Genomic DNA, 18,681 nt, shown 5'->3' on the forward strand with positions numbered 1-18,681 from the left:
GCAATACGTTATGCACTGCATGCGTTCCAGGACTGCCTTTCACACAAGTCTGTTTCTCATCCAAACAGACAACACAGTTGCCATGTGGTACATCAACAAACAGGGAGGTACGGGCTCGTATCTCCTTTGTCAAGAAGCTGCACAGATTTGGGGCTGGGCCCTGAATCACTCAATGTCCCTACGAGCCACTTATCTGGCAGGCATTCACAATATAGTGGCGGATCGACTCAGTCGTCAATTCCAACCACACGAATGGTCCCTGGATACTACAGTAGCAACCAGGATATTTCAACGTTGGGGGTCAACCAACAATAGACCTCTTTGCGACACATCTGAATCACAAAGTGGACAAGTTCTGTTCTCTACACAAACAGAACAATCAGCCAGCCAAGGACGCCTTTGCTCGCCCTTGGAACTCAGGCCTACTATACGCGTATCCTCCAATACCGCTCATAACCAAAACTCTAGTGAAGCTACAACAGGACAAGGGCACCATGATTCTCATAGCCCCATATTGGCCTCGACAAGTATGGTTCCCCACACTGCTAGGTCTCTCAGTCAGGGATCCCATTCGTCTGGGAGTAGCTCCCACTCTCATAACTCAGGATCAGGGCCGGTTATGACATTCCAACCTTCAGTCCCTATCCCTGACAGCATGGATGTTGAAAGCTTGATATTACAACCACTCAATCTTTCATCTCACATATCTCAAGTGCTTATAGCTTCACGTAAACCTTCCACAAGAAAGAACTATTCTTCTAAATGGAAGAGATTTACTTTCTGGTGCTCAACAAAAGATATAAATCCTTTCACTTGCCCCACAACTTCTCTACTGGAATACTTATACCATCTGTCAGACTCTGGTCTCCAGACTTCATCTGTCAGAGTACATTTAAGTGCAATCTCTGCTTACCATAACAAAATAGGAGATGCACCTATATCCACTCATCCTCTCATAAGTTTATTTATTTATTTATTTATTCTACCCTCCTCCCCTCCACCCACCCATCTCCCCTCCTTCCCTCTTAGACTCTCCTCTCCCTCCTCTCCTAGTGTCTCTGTACTACTATAGAAAACGGGGTCAACTATTCAGGCTAAAAGCCTGTTCGAATAGCCAGGTTTTTATCTGCTTCCTAAAGCTGTTAATGTCCTCCTCTGTCCGAATCTCAGCGGGTAAGGAATTCCACATTTTTGGCCCTGCTAAAGATAAGGACCTCTCTCTCACTGAACTAAGGTGAGCCAGCTTGGGCGATGGAATGGTCAACAAGGCCTGCCCAAGGGACCTCAAATTTCGTGATGGGACATGGATACGTAAGGAGGCATTCAGCCATTCCGAATTCGTGCCATATATTGCTTTATGTATTAAAGTTAGGCACTTGTATTGTATACGGAACTGAACCGGCAACCAATGTAAACCCATCAGAACTGGGGAAACATGATCAAATTTTTTGTGTCAGATATTAGCCGTGCAGCGGCATTCTGCAACAATTGCAGCGGACGGATAGTCGATGAGGGCAAACCCAACCATAGGGCATTACAATAATCTAACTTGGGTAGAATTAATGCCTGGACTACAATCCGGAAATCATTTGAGTGCAATAGTGGTTTTAATCTCCTTAACACTCTTAATTTGTGAAAAACGTCTTTTAGGATAGCCTTCACAGAAGATTTCATTTTAAGCTCAGAGTCTAGCATACACCCTAAATCTCTTACCTCAGATTGAATTTTATATAAAGGGAGACAGTTAAGGATGTCCTTTTCTACTTTCTCTGTTACCTTGTTACCGATAAAGAGTATTTCGGTTTTTGAATTGTTTAGCGCTAATGACATATGCGTAAGAAGTTGGTTTATTGATTGATAATAGACATCCCAGAGTTTCAATGTAGCTGACAAAGAATCTTTTATGGGTATCAATATCTGGATATCGTCCGCAAAAACGTAGTGTACCAGCCCCAGACCCGCTAAGAATCTACATAATGGGGCCATATAAATATTAAATAAAGTTGGTGAGAGGGAAGAACCCTGAGGGACTCCAGTATGAAGATCAATTACCTCGGATTCAGCTGTTCCCAATTTAACAACATATGATCTATTGGCCAGAAACGATTTAAACCAATCTAATGTTTTGTCTTGAAGACCCACTTCGCTCAATCTAGAAATAAGTACTTCATGATTGATGGTGTCAAACGCCGCTGATATATCCAACAGAATCAACAGATAGGAGGTATTCTGGTCGAAACCTCTTTGTATGGTATCAAGTAGTGAGATTAGCAGGGTCTCTGTATTCTGAGCTTTCCGAAAACCATATTGGGCCGGGAAAAGCAGCTGATGTTCTTCTAGGTGGTCCATTAACTGTCGGTTGACCACTTTTTCAATCAATTTGGCCACGAATGGAAGAATTGAAATTGGTCTGTAGTTTGTCAAGATTTCTGGATCCAGATTAGTTTTCTTCAAAATAGGTTTCACCATTGCACATTTCAGACTGTCAGGAAATGTGCCTTCTTCTAGTGATAGATTGACAATATCAGCTAGTGGTTTGGCTATAATATCTCGCACTACCTTCAAGTGATTGATCGGCATTTTGTCCATGGAGTGATTAGCCGGTGTCATTTTTTTATTAAATTCGCTATTTCTAGCGATGAAATGGAATCAAATGTTGACCAATTCACAGATGGATTACTAGGTAGAACAATATTTTGTAAGGTCTGTGTATTGAGATTTTTTAATACGATTTGAATTTTTTCCTTGAAAAAGGCGGCAAATTCATTGCTCTTGTTTTTTAAGTTAATTCCCCCAATTAGCTACGTTGCCTCTAATATTGGTCAGTTCTGATACATATTGAAACAAACTCCTAGGATTAAACTGAAATTTATGTATCCTATCCAAATAAAAATTGCGTTTGGCCGTGTTAATTGCTTCTCTATAGTTATGTAAGGCCATTCTATAGTTTACTTGTGACACTTCGTCTCGGTAGATTTATGAGAGGTCTAACTCACCTTAAACCACCAATTCGAAAACCCGTCCCAAGCTGGGACCTGAATTTGGTACTAACAAGACTCATGCGCTCTCCTTTCGAACCCATTGACTCTTGTAATCTTAAATTTCTCACATGGAAGACTATCTTCCTCATAGCCATTACCTCAGCTAGAAGGGTTAGTGAGTTACAAGCACTTGTCACATACGAACCTTATACAAAATTCCTGCATGACAGAGTGGTTCTCCGTACACATCCAAAATTCCTTCCCAAGGTAGTTACGGAATTCCACTTGAACCAATCCATAAATTTACCCACATTTTTTCCAAGGCCTCATTCCATCCGGGAGAAACAGCCTTACACACCCTGGACTGTAAGCGTACACTTGCTTTCTACTTAAATTGTACTGCAGTCCACAGAAAATCCACTCAGCTTTTTGTTTCTTATGATCCAAACAAACCGGGTAAAGCAGTGGGTAAACATACCCTTTCCAATTGGATAGCAGATTGCCTAGAGTTCTGCTATGAACAAGCAGGCCTTCCTCTTCAAGGGCGAGTAAAGGCACATTCAGTAAGAACAATGTCAACTTCAGTAGCACATTTTCATTCAGTGCCAATCCTAGACATATGCAGAGCAGCAACATGGAGTTCTTTTCACACTTTTGCAGCCCACTACTGCTTGGACAAAGAAGGAAGACAAGATTCAGCCTATGGACAATCTGTCTTAAAGAACTTGTTTCCAGTTTAATCCCAACTCCTTCTACATCCAATGTTCTGTGATCTTCGGCTGATTCACTCAACAACAATACTTCACTGTTGCCTCAATACAACATGACTCAGCCTCTAGCTCGCTATTCACCCATATGTGAGGACTAGCATCCTGCTTGTCCTGGGATAAAGCAAAATTGCTTACCTTGTAATAGGTGTTATCCCAGGACAGCAGGATGTAGTCCTCACAGAACCCACCCGCCACCCCGCAGAGTTGGGCCTCTCATACCTTTATTATTTTATTTTTGCTAACGCTTTATGCTATATAACAGAGTGAAGAGAGACACCTGTGGCAGAGAATATCATAGCATGCTGGGCATGCTCAGTGGCCTCTCAGGGCCAGTGAAAAGTTTCCAGAAACTTTGACAGAAAGCTTTCCCGCCTGGGCTCCGTTCAGTGACGTCACCCATATGTTAGGACGACATCCTGCTGTCCTGGGATGACACCTATTACAAGGTAAGCAGTTTTGCTTTTCCTGACTACCATTGATTCCCCTGTATTGTACAGGAAGATACAAATAAACGGCACCACCCCTTCTTTTGTGCCAGCAGACACATGCTGCTGACACTTTCTACCAACATGCATAGACACTATTGGAGCTATTGGAGTCCTTCCTCCAGCACAAGATGGTGTCTGCTGGGAACTGCTAAAGCATGGCTTCTGGCACAGTCACCTCAGTTCACCATTTGTCCACATCAATGTTCCCTCTAAGGATTAGGTAGCTGTGTGCACAAACCTTTGCTCGTGAGCAAAAATTTTTGGTTTTATTACTCTGTGAGTACTACTTTCTTTGATGCAAAAAGCTTATCAATTTTATGCTCACAGCAACTCAGACCTTAGAGGAAACATTGACATTGGCATTGGCAGGACTGTTGGTTTCGTCGGTGGATAGGGGTGCCAGAGACTGATCGTTGTCGTTCTCCTCTGGGCCGAGGATGTCAGGTTCCTCATCATCATCATCGGCCTTGGTACCCAGGGAAAGACTGGGCCGAGTATCGAGGGAAGCTGAAGAACCATCGGCACTGGTCCCCATCAGTGCACAGTGCCGGGCAAGGGGATGCACCGGCTTTTCCTGCAATGCCCTTGAAGCGATCTCGTGGCAAGGATTGCCAATTCTCCATCGATGCTGGGGGGGTCCATGAGGGTCTCCACCGGTCCTGATCCCAGTCACAAATCCATCTTGTGGGTCCGAAGAGTATCTGGTTACCCCTCTTTCCTCCCAGTCTGTGTTGGCATCGGCAACATTTGAGGCAGAGCTGGGGCACAGAGTCTAGCTGGCGGTTGACCGAGCGCTGCAAAATTTTGGTCCTGTGGTACAGTTGGCACCGGACCCAGTGCCGCCCGTCCTTGTACTGCTTCTGTAGAAGCTCAGTGCGCTCATCGGTGCTTTACCAACCCAGCTGGTGCTGGTTCCCAGGACAGCATCAGTGCCTGGTGGAGCACTGAAGCCTCCTCCTACCGATTAAGATGATTGTTGCCGGTTCCTCTGAGGAGGAAGCTCCACTGAGGCCGACAGAGATGCCGTCCACTTCTACTGGTGCCTGCATCCTGGTGAAAGGCCGTGCACCGAGGGACCCATCCCCTGTGGCTTACAGTGAGGATGAGGAACCCTATGACCCATGGGGGGATGATGCCTTGGGGTCCTCCTCAAAGACTCAGAGGGTCTTCCTTCAGAGAAGCGAAGGAAGTCTCTGCCTGAGGACTTGACCTTTGCAGATTTTGTGAGGGTGATGGTGTAATCCATCCCGTTTCAGTTATTGACAAAGAAGGATGCCAGGCACAAAATGCTTCAGGTTCTCCAGTTCGTGGAGCCTCCTAAGGAGATTGTGGTGGCCCGGTACACGAGATCCTTAAGGAGTTGCTGCTGAGGATATGAGAACACCCCCTCAAAGTGCCTCCTGTTAATAAGAAAGCAGATGGGGTCTACCTGTTCAGAAGGCTGCTGGATTTGATAAGCGTCATCTGCCCCACCAGTCGGTGGTGGTTGAATCTGCCCTCGAGGTGCCAAGCACTCTTGGACTCATTCCTCAGCCTCTCCAGGAAAGGACCATAGAGCGATGGAGTCCAGTTTGCTGGCTGCAGACCCATCTGTCTTGCAGCATCTGGATATTATCTTCCTGCTTCATCTGGTGCTTGGCCTTTCAGTGCCAGAAGTTGGCAGATGTGCTTCAAGAAAGCTGTTTTAAAACTGAAACGTAAAACATTGTTTTAAGCATAAGTGAGAAATGCCTAATATGTAGAGGTTGAATGGAAAGAGGAAGCCAAATCCTGTGAAAGAAGTGAAAAGATAAACAAGCTAGCAAGTGCCTTTTAAAGATCCCACTAAACTTCATGTGTTACCTTCTGAGTCAGTAATTATTTTCTTAATTATTTTGCACACGTTCCCTATGCTTAAACACAGATCCATGATTGTCTTGTCTTATCTTATATTTCTGTGGTGTTTTATTAGCTGGAGCACTGAACCAGGAAACAGAAGGTTCAGAAAATGTTATTTAAGTTAGAAATGTTACTGCAACTTCATTCAGATTTCCTGTGTTACTGATTTTGGATGGATTTGGCCATTAGTCACACATTTTGAAGTGACACGAAAGGTTTTACTTCTTATAGCTTCTGGAGTGCTATTTGACATGTACATTGCACACAGGTTTTCTGGATGATGTATAGAGAATTGGGTTTCTTCTAGGACAAGCAGGATGGTAGTCCTCACACATAGGTGACATCATCGGATGGAGCCTGGCACTGAAAACATATGCCACTATCCACGCGGGGTCCCTCTTCAGTCTCTTCTTTTCCGCGGAGCTGTCGTCTCGTGGTTGTGGAGGTCATGCTCCTTTTGTTGGGAAAATGTTTTTTTTCTTATGCTGGGTCCCTCTCCATCCCCCGGCTTTAGTTAGAAGGGTGGTGCAGTAAGTTTTTCCCTTCTGTGTGGTCGATTCCAGGTAAGGTGTCCTTCGGGATCTGCCTGTCATCGACTGCTTGCTGGCCATTTTTTGTAATGGGGTCGTCTGGTTTCCACCGGTGCCCTCGGACGATGTCCGTCACAGATCCACACGAGGTGTGTATCCTTTGCCTGGGGGACATCACACGAAGTCCGGTGGTGTCGTTTTTGCAACCAAATGATCCTCAAGGACTGGTGTGCCTGCCTGGATAAGATGGAGAAGCTGTTTCGATAAGGTTGGGGGGAGCCGATAGACACTGATCCCTCGGTGTCCTCTATGCCACCGGGGCTTCAAGTGGAGAGGGGGGCTGGGGATTGGCTGGCATCAATTTCCTCTCACTCGAAGACTTCTGGATCATCTCCTTCCTCTGTGCTGGGGAAAGACCAGGCTGAGCACCGTGGGAAATCCCGGAAACATTGCAGTCTGTCTCCGTCTTCACACAGTACCGAGCTCGAGTTGGCACCGGCTCCGAGGGAGATCCGGTTACACTGCTACCTCCTCAGTCTGTCCTATCATCGTCTGCTGTCGAGGAGCAACTGGAGCGCAGGGAGCAATTGGCAGTTGTTTAGGCCTTGCAGGGCATCGAGCTGCCAGCTTCGCCTGTGCCTCCACCGGTGTCAGAGCCTGCACCTTTGATGTTGGCTCCGCTGCTGGAACACCTCAACGTTCTTCTTGGTGTCCTTCCTACGCAGCCATTGCCAGTGGCTCGGGTACCGTTGATGCCCCAGTGGCCACTGTTGCCTCCTCCTTCTGGTACAATACCCATTGCAGGTTCCTCTGAGGAGGAAGGTCCTTCGAGGCCAAAGACACATTCAAGGTCCCTAGTTCCACAGCCAATGTTGTCTGGACCGATTTCATGGCCCTTGATGCCCTCTGTGCCCAAGATGTTGGGCTGAGGAGGGCCCCCACCATGGACGGCTGTGGGTGATCATAGTGATGACGATACCCTTACGACCCATGGGGGGATGATTCAACTGAGTCTTCCTCCGATGAATCCGGGGACCTCTCCTCGACCCATCTCTGTGCCTTTGTGGAATAGGAAGGCTGATGCTGTTTATCTGGTACAGCATGCCTTGGGGGGGGGGGGGGGGGGGTTTGAGATGTGTAAAGTCCTGCACCAGTCTATTGTACAGTCTGCCCTCAAAAAGGCCAAGCGTTCCCGCACCCATGCATCCGCCCCTCCGGGTCGGGAGCACAGGGCACTGGATGCGCTGAGTAGTAAGGTGTTTCAGGGCGCCATGCTGATTACCTGTATTGCTTCCTACTAGCTGCACATGACACAATACTCTCGGAACCTCTGGCAGCAGGTCCAGCAATTGTCCGAGCACCTGCCCCAGCAACAGCAGGATGCTTCTGGGGCTGTCATTCAATAGGGCCTGGAATGTGTCAAACACGAGGTGCGCTATACCTATGACATGTTTGAAATGGCAGGTAGGGAGACAGCAATGGACACTGGTGCCTGCAGGATGGCCTGGCTCCAAGCCCCTGATCTCCGGCCGGAGGTCCAGGAGAAACTCACGGACTTGCCGTGTACTGGTGAGAAACTCCTTTTGTGACAAAGTGAGGGATGCTGTGGCTCAGTTGAAGGATCACCATGAGACACTTCAGCATCTCTCTACCAGCATGACAGACCCTCCATGCTCTGCCAGGAAATCCTCCCAAAAGGGCCCAAGGAGGTTTTTTTATCGCCAGAAGTATTATCCTCCCGCCTCTCGTGCCCGTTCTCAGCCTGTGGGCTCTTGGGGCCAATTCAAACAGCAGCGGGGCCCCTAGCCTCAGCCGGTGCCCAAGCCAAGCCACACTACGGGATTTTGACTGGCTGCAAGGGAAATTTGTAACCTATCATTAAAATCATCCATTGTACCTGAAGACTGGAGGGTGGCCAATGTAACCCCAATATTTAAAATGGGCTCCAGGGGCGATCCGGGTTATTATAGACCAGTGAGCCTGATGTCAGTGCCGGGAAAAATAGTGGAAACTATTCTAAAGATCAAAATCGTAGAGCATATAGAAAGACATGGTTCAATGGAACACAGTCAACATGGATTTACCCAAGGGAGGTCTTGTCTAACAAATCTGCTTCATTTTTTTGAAGGGGTTAATAAACATGTGGATAAAGGTAAACTGGTAGATGTAGTGTATTTGGATTTTCAGAAGGCGTTTGACAAATTCCCTCATGAGAGGCTTCTAAGAAAACTAAAAAGTCATGGGATAGGAGGCGATGTCCTTTCGCGGATTACAAACTGGTAAATTTTCTCAGTGGAAAAGGGTAAACAGTGGAGTGCCTCAGGGATCTGTGCTTGGACTGGTGCTTTTCAATCTATATAAATAAAAATGTTAAATAGTTTGGACAAAATCGCTAATCTCAGAAACCACTGAACAAATTGCTTTCAAATTTGGACACAACCTTCATTTCGCATACAGGAAGGTTCTTCTGTACCTGCATTACAGATATGTCACACCTGTGACAGGTAAAATAGGTTTAAAGATTTTTTTCCAGAAAACAGCGACATCTGCTGGATGTAAGCGCCATCTGTTATACCTTACACTAACACACGCTACACTAATCATTTCGCCAGTCCAGGTCCACATTTCACTTCCATTTTAACACATTCGCGCACTTTTTTCACTGGAAGATAACTATTTCCTTTACAGATAAAATACACCCACCACCCTCCTCACCCCCCCCCCACACACACATGCCAAATTTATTTACTTCCCAGGCCCTCACAACACACACAAAACCTGACAGAAGTCCGGGAGGCTCCAGTGGGGGGCCAGGACCGGTCCGGGACACATCTCCTGCACTACGGCCGTCGGCTGCCAGCAATCAACATGGCGCCGACGGCCCTTTTCCTTATTATGCCACTCGGGGACACCATTGGCGGCAGTAGACCATGTGACATAGTAAGGGCGAGGGCCCCTCAGTGCCATTTTCAGGATTGGCAGCCGGCGGCCCTTTGCCCTTACTATGTCAGAGGACCTACCGCTGCCATTGCTCCATCCCACTGACATAGTAAGGGCAAAGGGCCATCGGAACCAGTTTCAGTGCTCGCAGCCGACGGACCAACACCAATACATCGCTCCCAGACTGCTCCTGAACGCCCGCTCCACCGACTGACATTTTTATCAGGTCTCAGGGGGTCTGGAGGGTGGGGGGTGGTAATGAATTTATTGCGAATATCTTAGGGAGGGTCACAAGGGGGGGGCCGGTTTCATTCTTCGGCAACTGGGGGGGCAGGGGTGTGGGCTACTTTTTTTCGCAGGGCTGGGGGGGGGGGGCAGGAGAGTGTGGGGTGGTTAGTTTAAGAGAACGTTTCTCATAGGGTTGTTTTTTGGGGGAAGGGGGAGGTTCACACACAAATACATACACTAAACTTGCACGATCTCGGGAACGCACCAAAATAGCCCTCCCCAGACCACAAAACAAATTTGGGAGTGCAAATTTGGTTAGGCACTCCCCTATTTGGCTACATAATGCGCACAGACGCCCAGGGACAGATCACATGTAGCACCAACAATTTTAATTTCCCAGGTCTTGGGGGGGGGGGGGCAGGAGGGTGATTTAAAGGGTTGGGATTGGGTTTTTTTTGGGGGTGGGGGGTTCCCACAGAAATAGAAAGACATAAGTTTTCTGATCTGCAGGGTAGGCAATAGGCGGGGGGAGGTGACAGTGAGGGGAGTGAGAATGAGGGGGGAGGTGAGTGTCAGGGGAGGGAGAATGAGGGGAGAGGTAGTGTGAGGGGAGAGAGTTGGAGTGGGGTCAGGGGAGGGAAGGGGGGGGTGAGTGACCAAGGGGGAGGAGGATGAGTGACTGAGGTAAATGAGCAAGGGGAAGTGGGAGGGAGGGAAAAGAACCTGACTCTGCCACTGCAACACGTGGCAGGGTACCGCTAGTATATATATATAAATGATCTGGAAAGGAATACGACGAGTGAGGTTATCAAATTTGTGGACGATACAAAATTATTCAGAGTAGTTAAATCACAAGCGGATTGTGATACATTACAGGAGGACCTTGCAAGACTGGAAGATTGGGCATCCAAATGGCAGATGAAATTTAATGTGGAGAAGTGCAAGGTGTTGCGTATAGGGAAAAACAACCCTTGCTGTAGTTACACAATGTTAGGTTCCATATTAGGAGCTACCATCCAGGAAAATGATCTAGGCATCATAGTGGATAATACTTTAAAATCGTCAGCTCAGTGTGCTGCAGCAGTCAAAAAAGCAAACAGAATGTTAGGAATTATTAGGAAGGGAATGGCTAATAAAACCAAAAATGTCATAATGCCTCTGTATTGTTCCATGGTGAGACCGCACCTTGAATACTGTGTACAGTTCTGGTCACTGCATCTCAAAAAAGATATAGTTGCGATGGAGAGGGTACAGAGAAGGGCAACCAAAATGATAAAGGGGATGAAACAGCTCCCCTATGAGGAAAGGCTGAAGAGGTTAGGGCTGTTGAGCTTGGAGAAGAGACGGCTGAGGGGGGATATGATAGAGGTCTTTAAGATCATGAGAGGTCATGAACGAGTAGATGTGAATCGGTTATTTACACTTTCGTATAATAGAAGGACTAGGGGGCATTCCATGAAGTTAACAAGTAGCACATTTAAAACTAATCAGAGAAAATTCTTTTTCACTCAGCGCACAATTAAGCTCTGGAATTTGTTGCCAGAGGATGTGGTTAGTGCAGTTAGTTAGCTGGGTTCAAAAATGGTTTGGATAAGTTCTTGGAGGAGAAGTCCATTAACTGCTATTAATCAAGTTTACTTAAGTAAAAGCCACAGCTATTAATTGCATCAATAGCATGGGGTCTTCTTAGTGTTTGGGTAATTGCCAGGTTCTTGTGGCCTGGTTTGGCCTCTGTTGGAAACAGGATGCTGGGCTTGATGGACCCTTGGTCTGACCCAGCATGGCAAATTCTTATGTTCTTATAAGTCAATCGACCGTACCCTTGATGGCGGGCCCTTCTATGGGAGTTCAGCAGTGGTGCTTCATGGACTGCTGGCCCAGTGTCACCTCAGACTGGTGGGTTCTGTCCATCCTTCTTTGAGGGTATCGGTTAAATTTCCTGAATGTCCCCTCGGACTCTCCCCCATGACCCTCATGGGGGTCTGTCCTCTCTTCTGGAAATACTCTTGATGGTGGTCTCTGCCCTCATAATGGTCAGAGCAGTCGAGCCCATTCCGCTGCAACAGCAAGGGCAGGGGTTCTACTCTTGTTATTTCCTGATTCCAAAGAGAACAGGAGGATTTTGCCTGATTTTAGCCCTGAGAGCTTTGACCAAATTTTTAAGAAGAGAAAAGTTCAAAATGGTCTCTCTGAGTTCCCTGATTTCCCCTCCTGCAAAGAGGGGACTGGCTTTGCTCCCTTGATCTAAAAGATGCATATGCCCACATCAAGATCTCCTCTGCTCACAGGAGGTGTTTTCGATTCATCATGGGCGAGAGGCATTTCCAGTACAGGGTGATGCCTTTTGGCCTCACTTCGGTCCCACGTATCTTCACCAAGTGTCTGGCAGTAGTGGCTGCACACCTCCACCAACTGGGGGTGCAGGTGTTTCCCTACTTGAACGATGGTTGGTCAAGCGCGCCACCCAGGAGGGAGCACTTCGGTCCCTGCACTTGACCATTCGGGTGTTGGAGTCCCTAGGGTTTGTTACCAACTACCCGAAGTTCCAACTCACCCTGTCGCCTCAGTTGAACTTTACCGGTGCCTGGCTAGATATTGCTCAATCCAGATCCTATCTTCCTCACGATTGGACACTCACACTGGCATCCCTTGCAGGAGTGGTTCACCGGAGCTGGCAGTTCTCAGGCCGCCACTTTCTCCAACTACTGGATCACATGGCTGCAACTGACTGTTACTCCCTTGGCTCGCTTACATATGCGCAGAGTTCAGTGGACCTTGCGGTCCCAGTGGCAGCAGGCCACCCAGGACCTCCACATACGCAAGCGCATTACTCTGCCTCTCCAGACCTCCTTGTCTTCGTGGGAGAGCCTGGCCAGTTTGGAGAAGGAAGTTCCTTTTCAGTCTCCCCCCTACCCAAGTTGTGCTTACCACGAATGCATCAAACCTGGGGTGGGGCACCCATGTGGAGGGGCTCTGCATGGAGAGTCTGTGGTCTGCCTAGGAAGCTCAATGCCAGATCAACTTCCTGGAGCTTCGAGCGATCCATTACATGCTTTGGGCGTGCAGGGATTGCCTGTCCAGCAAAGGGGTCCTGATCCAGACTGATAATCAAGTGGCGATGTGGTATATCAACAAGCAGGAAGGTATAAGGTCGTTCTTTCTGTGCCAGGAGGCAGTCCAGATTTGGTCATGGGTTTGGTCCCAGGGTCTGAACCATGTATCTTGCCGGGACGGAGAATATGGTTGCAGACCGACTGAGTCGAGCCTTCCAACCCCACGAGTGGTCCCTGGATCAGGAAGTGGCAGAACGGATCTTCCGTCTCTGGGAAACCTTGGACGTGGATCTCTTTGCCTCCCCCCTGCAACAGCAAGGTGAGACAATTCTTCCTGTACAGGGTGGATGGCAAACCATCCTCAGATGCCTTTGCCTGTCATTGGGGTAAGGGCCTTCTGCATGCGTATCCTCCGTTTCCTCTGGTGATGAAGACTCTCCTGAAGCTGTGACAGGACAGGGGGACCATGATCTTCATAGCCCCTTATTGGCCAAGGCAGATCTGGTTCCTGCTCCTACGGGATCTATCTGTTCAGGAACCGATCGGTCTGGGGACTTCCCCTGACCTCGTCACACAGGATCAGGGCAGACTGCGCCATCCCAACCTTAGGGCATTGTCGCTCATGGCCTGGATGTTGAGAGGCTAATTCTGTAGCCCCTTGACCTGTCAGACAGTGTGTCCCGAGTCCTGGTGGTTTCCAGTAAGCCTTCCACTAGGAAGTCTTACGGCCTGAAGAGGAGGAGGTTTTCTGTGTGGTGTGAGCATCATGGCCTATATCCGTTCTCTTGCTCTACATCGAAACTGCTTGATTATCTACTGCACCTCTCGGATGCTGGCTTGAAAACCAATTTCGGCAGGGTACACGTGAGTGCCTTCGGTGCCTATGACCAGGGTGTAGATGGTTCGTCCATTTCTGTGCAGTCCATAGTGGGGTGTTTTATTCAGGGTCTGCTTCAGTTGAAGCTTCCCCTGTGGTCTCCTGTTGTGTCCTGGGATCTCAATGTGGTGCTGGCTCAACTCATGAAAGATCCGTTTGAGCCACTGCGCTCCTGTGACCTGAAGTACCTGACCTGGAAGTTCATGTTTTTGGTTGCGGTCACTTCAGCGCGCAGAGTCAGTGGACTTCAGACTTTGGTGACATATCCACCATACACGAAGTTGTTTCATGACAGGTTGGTTCGGCGTACGCACCCTAAATTCCTCTCTAAGGTGGTGATGGACTTCCATCTTAACCAGTTTATTGTCCTACCCACCTTTTTTACTAAGCTCAATTGCACCTGGACAGGAAATCCACGCAGCTCTTCATCTCCTTTGACAGGAATAGATTAGGAGTGGCTGTTGCCAAATAGACCCTGTCTAATTGGCTGGTGAATTGTATTTCCTTCTGCTATGTGTAAGCGGGACTGCAGCTTGTGGGCCATGTCAAGGCTCATTCTGTCAGAGCTGTGGCGGCTTCAGTAGCCCACTTAAGAGCGATCCCCGTGGCCAAGAATTGCCAGGCTGCAACATGGAGTTCTCTACACACTTTACCAGCCACATCAGTGTTGTTGTGCCAATTGGCACCTGGTTAGATGCTGGTTGATCTTGCTATTATTTGGGAACAGTCTGTAGATAGAGATTCACCCATGTGTGAGGACTACCATCCTGCTTGTCCTAGGAGAAGGCAGAGTTGCTTACCTGTAACATGTGTTCTCCTAGAATAGCAGGATGCTTGTCTTCACAAAACCTACCCGCCACCTCGCGGAGTTGGGTTTCTCCTATGTTTATTTTATTTTTTCTTAATTCTATGTTACAAGATTGAAGAGGGACTGTGCATGGACACGTGGATAGTGATGTCACCCATGTGTGAGAACTAACATCCTGCTGTCCTAGGAGACCACCTGTTACAGGTAAGCAACTCTGCTATATTAGTTGTTTTTATTTCTGTTTTCCTAGTTATTTGAGCCCATAAGATATCTTTCGTCAGTTTAGCCTGAGGACAGTGCTGCTGTTTCTTGCTCCAGTTTTTGTTAATTGCATGTTCAAAGCCCCATACACCAAAATTTAAGTTTACACCAGTATTTTAAATCAATCCTTTATGTGATTCTAATATATTTTTTTGTTTTGTGTTTATTCAGGGAATGGGGGTGGTGATAACTCAAGCTTTGTTTGAGTATAACAGGTATGTTTACTTTCAGATTTTGATTTAGACAAGTTTCTGACTCCTAGAAATGCATTTTATAGAGATTGTGGCAAGAGGCCCATTGGGAATACTATATGTGTATGTGTATGGCCTGCTGGTGCTGGGAGAAAATCTGGCTCTCCCCTGCATGCTTGCCATCTGGACATGGAACGATGCACAGCATGTACTTCAGACCTTAAGATTTGCTCAGACCAAAAAGCACATACTCTTAAATTTTGCCCTGACAGGATATAATGCAAGTGGTAGGGCAACTGGGGTGTTTTTAATATAGTATCAGTAAATATTTTAATTTCTACATCTCTTCTTCTCTCCTATAGCAAGAAACAAGATTCACGTGCTCTAAACAAGACCCTCTTATTCACTACATCCTGGATTTTAAATGCCCTGTGAGCATAAAATCTGGGCTTTACGCGCGTGGCCGTGCCTTGTGTGCACTGAGCCAATTTTTGAAGGGGCCTGGCCACGCGTGTAAAACCTGGTATGTGCACAAGTATCTGGCTGCTTTGAAGGGGCGGGCTGGGGCGTGTTATGGGTGGGGGGCGGACCAGGACAGCTCCATTGTTTGCTGTCCTGAAGACCTGGCTGCTGGCGCACGCAACTTACTTCAGCTCGGGAGCTGAAGTAAGTTGTGAAACAACAAAAAGAAAAAGGTAGGTTTTAGGGGGTGGGGAGGAGAGGGGAAGGGGAAGAGAGGTTAGGTAGGCGGGTAGTAGAAAATCAGTGCGTCCATGTGTGCACGCCGGGAAGCGCACGCGCAAAGTGGAAAATCTATCCCTAAGAGAGCTTCTCCCTATGAATCTGGACAAGATAGTAAGTTGGTGTGTTGAAGCCTGGAATTGGGCTTTTCCAACAACTTATATAACAACTTAGTTCCAGAAAACTGCTATTGTATGAGGAACAAAAATGCTTCCCCATTGTTCATGGAAAAATTGCTGGAAGAAAAGGTTCACTGCTTCTTTGTGGGTGATCACAAAGCACAAATGTTAAGGGTGTGTGTATGGTATCCCAAGGGACCCTATTTTCTCTAGAATTATGTAATACTTATTTGAAATCATTAGCATCCTTGATCAAAGGACATGGGGTAGCTTTTCAGTTCTTTGCAGATGACATCTAGCTGCACATTCCTTGGGCTCTAGTAAATCTGTTTCTCAGTGGAATTGCAGGCTGCTTGCATGCAATTCCAGACTTAAGCTTAACCCTTTAAAGAGTGAGTTGGAAAGAGAGGATGTGCTCTGGAATCCATGCATTATGATTGATGTCATTATTCTAGTGAAGGATCAGATCCTCAGCTTGGGAGTCGTCATTGCCTCAGGACTTCGCTTAAAGGCCCACGTGTCGGGTGTGGTAAAGAGCTGTTGATGGGCTCTGTCGATTGCACCAGTTAGTTCTGCTATTTGATGAGGCAAATTTGTTAATATTGTGTAAGACACCCTGACAGCATGGTTAAATTATTGTAATGTGGAGGAAGTGACATCACTCTCCATGTAAGCAGTACTCCTGAACTGCTCCTCGAGCCTCTGGGACCTTTTGCCAGATTACTCGCTACAAACTAGCCCAAAATCGAACCTGACGACTGCTGAGTGCCTCTTAACAGCTTGTGAGATGGCCACAAAAAAAAAAAAACGCCCGACCTACGCAAGTTTTCCTTTGTCCGCGGCGACGATAATTTGGACCCGGGAAAATTAAAGACTGCGGCGGCGGAATCACTCCACGAAACGGAGGGGGAGAGTGACGATCAGTCAGCTTCAGAGGATCTCCTGCCAATCCGAACGGAGATGAGACGGTGGTTTGGGGAGCTCTGGCAAGACCTTAAATCTTACAAATCTGAGATCGCAGCACTGCTGGCCGAGATGAAGGAAGAAACGGCAGAGCTGGGCCGTCGTGTGGAGGAAGCAGAGCTCAGACTCGACATGCAGGGAGAAAGCTGGGACACCTTGTGGAGGGAACATGTGCAATTACAGCAGTCCTACAGCTCTCTATCAGAGAAATTAGACCTAGAGAACCGAAACCGGAGGTGCAACATTCGGATCCGGGGGGGTTCCTGAGACTGAAGATTTCACTGACTGTATAAAGGTTGTAGAAAAATTTCTTCCTTTTTTCTTGACATGGACGCCTCCAAGGGGGAGCTCTCTGCTGCTGCTGCTGCTGCTGCTGCTGCTGCTATCAAAGTGGAAAGGGCCCATAGGACCTTGGGACCCAAAGTTGCAAATAAACCACGAGACATTGTGGTCTGTTACCATTCCTACACTCAGAAAGAAAAAATTTTTAATACCGCCAGAAGGCAGAGAACGTGGCAATGGGAAGGCCATGAAATAGCTATATTTGCAGATCTCTCCACTGCTACATTGAAGAAGAGGCAGGAGTTCTGTTGTATAACTGTGAAGCTCAATGAGGCCAACATCAGATACCAATGGCTATACCCTGGAGGACTGGCGTTCACGATTCAGGGCACTACTCACCGGGCCAAGTCCGTGCAGGAGGCCGCTGATCTTTTGAATGCTGAGGGAATGCTGATTGAGACTCCACTGGCTAAGTCTGGGGAACAGAGCGGTCTAACAACACGGAGGGCTCCTCAACCCCGTTGGCAAAGGGTATCTAAGGGTCGGTGGAGACTCCAACGCAATTCGACTGAAGGTGGCACTGTGGAAGATCCTGCCTGAAAGACCGGCCGGCCATCATCCGTTGAATTCTGACTTTCGTCAAGTTGAGCCACGATAGAGCTATGGCTGTGGTCAGAGACTTACTAAGAATTATACTACTGTTCCTATTGTTTCACAGTTGTCAGGACATACAGGACTGGACTTTCTCTTTGTTGTTCAGGCTACTTTGTTCACATGAAAAGCTTGCCCAGAGGCGGAGTGTCATGCGGAGTGCTATTTGTCTTCCTCCATGAGATTCTGGAACACCATGGTTGGGCTCCAGGTGGTACTGGGAAGGGTTGGGGGAGGGGGGTTGGGGGTGGGGGACATTGGGCATGGCAGGGAAGGTGGGTGTACATACCGTTTTGAGTTGGAGGTTCAAAGCAGAGGAGGGTGTTTTCTCATGAGCTGGGAGGGAAAGTATGAGTGTCAGTCTGATGGCTACCTTTAAATTTCTCTCGCTGAATGTGAAAGGGTTAAATACCCCGCGAAAGAGGAAGCTGTTGTTTAAAGAGCTTGATAGAATGAATGTGGATGTTGTAATGTTACAAGAGACGCATCTCCGGAAGAGATATTAAAGTCTGATGGGTCATTCTCAATATCTGCATCAATACTGGGCTGCTGCTACGGTAGCTTCTAAATACTCAGGGGTGGGAATCATGATCCATAAAGACTTCATTTTCGAATTGAAGGAGACCTACGAGGACTCTAAGGGACGATTTTTGTTAGTGAAGATATTAATAGGGGGGGAATTATATACTTTGGTATCAATTTATGGCCCCACTACCCACAAGGCGGATTTTTATCACTCTGTAAATCAGGTTTTGACTTCCAGGGCTGAAGGCTCCTTGCTGCTGGGCGGGGACTTTAACTTGACTCTTAACCCTCGCATTGACACCTCACAGGGTTGTAGTTCTGACTCCAAAACAGCTAGGAGAGCTCTGAAAACTTTCTGTCACGGAATCCGGGAAGTGTGGAGGTATAAGTACCCA

General features: G+C 47.5%; 1 protein-coding gene across 5 annotated transcripts in view; it reads left to right on the top strand.

The window, feature by feature from the left end:
* The window catches only part of ARMH3 (armadillo like helical domain containing 3), a 791,613-nt gene that overhangs the window by 179,996 nt on the left and 592,936 nt on the right, over positions 1–18,681 (top strand). For all 5 annotated transcript variants that reach the window (XM_029610203.1, XM_029610204.1, XM_029610205.1 and 2 more), the window contains exon 10: positions 14,986–15,029. In XM_029610203.1, the coding sequence (XP_029466063.1) occupies positions 14,986–15,029 (44 nt within the window). The remainder of the gene's footprint in view (positions 1–14,985; positions 15,030–18,681) is intronic.

The sequence above is a fragment of the Rhinatrema bivittatum genome, chromosome 7, assembly GCF_901001135.1.
Source record: "Rhinatrema bivittatum chromosome 7, aRhiBiv1.1, whole genome shotgun sequence".
In the NCBI taxonomy this organism is placed as follows: Eukaryota; Metazoa; Chordata; class Amphibia; order Gymnophiona; family Rhinatrematidae; genus Rhinatrema; species Rhinatrema bivittatum.